The sequence below is a fragment of the Berghia stephanieae genome, chromosome 1, assembly GCF_034508935.2.
Source record: "Berghia stephanieae isolate SIO BIC M18660-M18661 chromosome 1, UCSD_Bste_1.3, whole genome shotgun sequence".
NCBI lineage: Eukaryota > Metazoa > Mollusca > Gastropoda > Nudibranchia > Aeolidiidae > Berghia > Berghia stephanieae.
The window spans coordinates 31,142,100-31,147,099 of NC_088360.1; the positions used below are offsets into that span (position 1 = coordinate 31,142,100).

Sequence of the window (5,000 nt, forward strand, 5' to 3'; positions counted from 1 at the left end):
TCCACACTCCGGATGTCTCTATAATTCGCACAGGTTTCCTGGGAACGGTTTTTTTTTTTAAATTGTACATTTTAGGGGCTGATTCCATTATCCGAATGTCTCTGTAATCCGGGAAAAACGGCTGTGAAATGAGGTGTTCGGATTGGAGGGACGTGAACTTGATAAAGTTCTGCGTATTTCGTTGGTACGGCTCTGAGATCAACCACCTCATGACAAGGCTCAATGTTTTTGAACTCAAAACAAATCAACTTAGTTAAATCATTGTATTATTTTGAAACTCGGCTTTGACTTTTTATATTGAATTTGACATTTGAGATTTACAGAGCAATCATATTGATTTATTGTGATACTAAAATGTGGAGGCAACAACTGGCAAAAAGATAATCGACTGCTCGATAAGGGCCCTTGAGCGTGAAGAATGGCGTTCCGTGATATTCAACCTCTGTGGGGAGACGGAACTCCGGTAAGGTGAGATAAGTCATACTACGTTGCTAGAATTTGTGGACTGTAAAAATCGATGAACAAATATGAATATAACAGTTTTAAAAATAACAACACATCAAACCCGAGACCGTACTAACCAATAGAACGTGCTAAATGTTTTGTCTGACATCTGTCTGGAATTTTAGAGATGTATTAATGTTTTTGTTGGGTTTTTTTATTGGCTGCTGAAGGGTTTTGATCCCGAAACTAATTTGGTATTTTGTTCTTTTCGAAGCTGTTCTATTCATTCTTATTGGTTTATTGTAACTGTGTCTCTAAACCAGAGCTGCCTATTTGAAATTTTATTCATCCCCAAGGGGAAATTTGTCTTTGGGGTCTATTCCAAGGGAAGACTGGAATAACCCAGGCGTCAGCCGCAGAGCAGCGCCGCAAAGTGAGCTAGGGCGATGTGACTTGCTCAAGGCCACACAACGCAGCGGCGGGTGATTGAACTCGGTACCTTTCAGGTAGGAAGCAAAGACCGTACCACTTAGCCACGCTGCCCCTAACAAGCTTTAGAAGTAAATAATTTGCCCTCAGCACGATCCAAAAACGTTCCAAAGTCCTGAATAACTTTCCTATTCTATGAGATTTAGTGAGTCAGAGAGGCGAATGTTGTTCTGTATCTGGAGCCAAAAATTCGTATTCCTACGACTTTTTCCTAGTACTTGGCAGGTTTGCTCTAAAACCAACGTACCTGAGAACTGACTTGGCACCTTGTGCTTGAGTTGGAAGTAGAGTTCGTACTGGAGTCCCTTCACGTGGACAAATGCTGGTTGGCAGCTCCCTGTCCGGCTGTCCAAACGCTGACCAAAGGTACAGGACACCTGACGGCATCTTCTCTGAGGAAACAATCAATCTTCTCGTGTGTTTAGATTAAAATATCGTAACTAATCTTGAAATCGTACATTGCTGATTTTTTTAAAAACTGTTCCCCATATTTCTTACAGGAGACGGTATGTGTTAACCTAAATGGCGCAAGTACTTGGAAGGGAGGAGGGAATTAAAGTGTCGTGTCAAAAAACTGGTTCCTATTTCTTTGAAAGTGTAAAACCACATTTCCGGTGGACTGAATACATACGTTGTGTAAATTATCTTCTGACTTCAGAGTAATTGCATCTTATTTCTAGTCTAAATATATGCTGGTCGCCAATAAATACGATCCGTCTTCGTTCGTTATTCATCCTGCTGCTAAAATAGTTATGCCACAAAATGATTCGATATGTAACCTGCTTATTATTTTCCTCCAAAGTTTTGAGAACCAGAAAAGTAAAAAGAGTGACGTGACAACTTTTCTTCCCTATGGACATTAATTATTAGGCTCTATAGGGAATGAGATTAGCGGAAGAGTAGCGTCCCTTGATTGGACGTCACCCATAGTCTGTGACGTCACCGGCAGAAAAGTTATTAGAGATAGAACGTCATGTTGGTTGTGCGCATGCGTCTCTCGTCCTCGCGGAAGCGACACAACCAATATGACGTTCTCTCTCTAATAACTTTTCCGCCGGTGACGTCACAGGCTATGGGTGACGTCCAATCAACGGACGCTACTCTTCCGCTAATCTCATTCCCTATACGTTTAATGAGGTGTCAGAGATATCAAAGCAAACGGGAAGAAGAAAATAAATCGTTAAAAAAATTGTAATTTATAACGTGATTGTTATATAACAAATTACTTACATCGACTGGATCGTACAATCCGTGTTCACCACAAAACTCGTGTTCTGTTGTGTGTAAAAATTCCTGCATTTCATCAACACGGTTTAATTGTTTGTAATCCATATCCCCCTCAAAGGCTGTTTCTACACGGAAAGGATCTTCTCTGCATTTATCCAATTCAGGGTCGAAAGAGTTATCTTTCTTGTTACACATATAACAAAATACGTTTTTGTACACATTTCCTTCGGCGACTTTTGGCGCCAAATAGCTCCCACATGCACGTGCAAGAAAGGAATCGTGAGTCCTCCATTGACCTGTTTGGTTACACTTGGAAATCATGTTTGATTCACTGTAGCATTGGCGGTGTGTTGTATTTTGGGGTGGAGAGTAAAACACATCACAGCCTTTTTGTATAAAAGGAATTAAATACGAATAAGATGATAAATACGATAATGTGTTGTTATATACAGGACAAGAGACAGACACTTTCCATGGCGCGGCTGTGTGAATTCCGTGACATCTCGCACAGAAGATGTTTTTGTAAACGAATGATTCACTTCCAGATGACGTCACAGGGGGCAAGCCCTCGTTTTCAACGCATTCCTTTGAATCCCTGTTTGAAATTGACGGACATTGTGAGACCATATAAAAACGATTACCAGACGAACGAGATGTTGCTTGTTTTTCTCTGCTTGCTTCAGACGTGTGTTCCTTGTTTAAACCCTCCACACGCCAGTACGGAACGTGCACACCACGGCATTCTTGTTTACGAATGGCTTTATTTTTGTTGTTATCTTTGATCATGTGATTAAACGACCTCATAAAAATAACATCCGGACAACAATCACCGTATCCTTGGCACTGCGAATCACACATACAAGGAGCACACTTATAACACACTGAGGGGGAATATTTATCGCAAGCACGATTGTATCCACAATAATGAAGATGCCATTGCACCAGTTTTGAAGCAAATGAATGTGTCAGAAAATCAAAAGAAGGCGATGAACGTGATTGGCTGGCAAGTGATTGGCTGCCAAAACCATCAAAAGTTCTGTTTGACAATCGCTTATTCTTAAACTTAGGAATACGTCGTCCGTCTGTAAAGACAAATACAACGATGAATACGCAGGCCAGAATGAGGTGACTATGATAAAGACAATACCATACAGGTTGAATCATCGTCCACAGAGGTGCCTCGATCTGCTACCATGTGTCAGATGGTCCCAGTGCGCATTCAAGCAGGGTAAGGAACTGGTTGGTGTCGATGGTGGACATCGTTTTCAGGTCGTACATCGAAGCAGACTGGCATTTAATCGTTGGTTTGAAGTCATACCAGGGTCTTGGGCTACAAGTGAGATGGGGTAATCTAGAGTTGGTGATATGGAACAATATGCAAAGTTGTTAATCATTATGATAATACATAATGTTATTTATTTCATTATGTTGTCATAATATTACAAGACATAATGATTTGTTCACCACAGGACAGCTGTAGCCATGCAACGAGAATAAATAAAACATACTTAGTATCAACCTTTATCAAATATCTATAATCAAAACCATCTCACCATTTAACCAGTTAACTGCTGTCCTCTGGAATAAAAATGTATTTTAAAATTTGATCAGAAAACTAGTCCTCCCAAATATCGATCGATTGAAATGACCCCCGTTTTGACAAAAACTCTCCAACTTTGGATTCCGAGAGGTCTTCCTTAAATTCCCAGTTTCAGTGGTTTTTCCAAGATGAGACTCTTTTAAATAGATCAGTATTTGAAGGACGAGTTTTCTGGTCAAATTTTTAAATACGTGTCCGTCAAGAGTAAGGCAGTGAACTGGTTCTAGACTCCAAGACTGTCATTATTAACTAGATATTACTCAACGCTCCCAAAAACAAATGTCAAGTCTCTTGGCCATAAAACTTCCATCTGGAGACTGAGTTGGTCCATAAGGCCTATTTTCATCAAAGAATTTGTTTCTATCTGAATTCTGATTGTATGTTGTCATGAATATTATTGTTGCTGTTTTGGTCAGTTTCTATGATGTAAAGTGTAGTAGAGCATGTTAACTTTGGATGTTAGCCGCTATATAAAGGCATTATCTATCTATTTATAAACATAATTTGATATTTCATACACCGGTCCATTTAAAGTACTATCAATTCCCCCCCCCCCCAAAAAAAAATATATATATATATATATATATATATATATATATATATATTTTAAAAATCTAAATTTTGAAATGTCAATGAATTATCAGATGTAAGACTTTGTGACAAAATCGTGGTAATCTTTATCAATGAAATATGAGGTGAAAATTTTCCTGTCAAAATTTTAAAATGTATTTTTTATTTTTGTCAGCGCCTAGTTCAAGATATCAGGTTTGTTTACACTATCGATAAACAGACAGGGGTGTTTACCTAACTGAAAACAGATCCAATAGTTTTGCAGTAACAGATCATGTGATATTCGGATGGAGGCGTTTGATAAAGGAAGGGCTGAACTCTTAGCGACCTCATTGACCCCTCCAGCCGTCGTGAGTTGTTGTTGTTATAGTAAACAATGGAAACATGGCGGTCGGTGTGAGGCGGTTTTATTATAGATAGAATGAAGTTGACGTCACTCGGGTCTTTGTTATTGTTATTGGGTTTGTTTTTTTTTGTTTTTTTTGCCATCCGTGTTTATGAGTAATTCTCATTAAACTGTATTAACCAGACTATAAACGTTTAAGGTTACATATAGTTTTGTGTGTTGGTCCGTTATACTTCCGGATGGCAATGTTGTGAGTTTCTTATACTTAATGTTGAATTTTCGAGTCAAAAATAAAACCACTTAAATGTTTATTCGAATAGTTTT

At 38.8% G+C, this 5,000-nt stretch overlaps 1 protein-coding gene across 2 annotated transcripts in view; it reads right to left on the reverse strand.

Annotated features, from left to right (window-relative positions):
* LOC144971705 (uncharacterized) overlaps positions 1-5,000 on the reverse strand; it is a 22,709-nt gene that overhangs the window by 12,264 nt on the left and 5,445 nt on the right. For both annotated transcript variants that reach the window (XM_078912787.1, XM_078912782.1), the window contains exons 2-3: positions 2,164-3,511; positions 1,181-1,325 (exon numbers count right to left, since the gene is read on the reverse strand). In XM_078912787.1, the coding sequence (XP_078768913.1) occupies positions 1,181-1,325; positions 2,164-3,324 (1,306 nt within the window). In that variant the 5' untranslated portion in view covers positions 3,325-3,511. The remainder of the gene's footprint in view (positions 1-1,180; positions 1,326-2,163; positions 3,512-5,000) is intronic.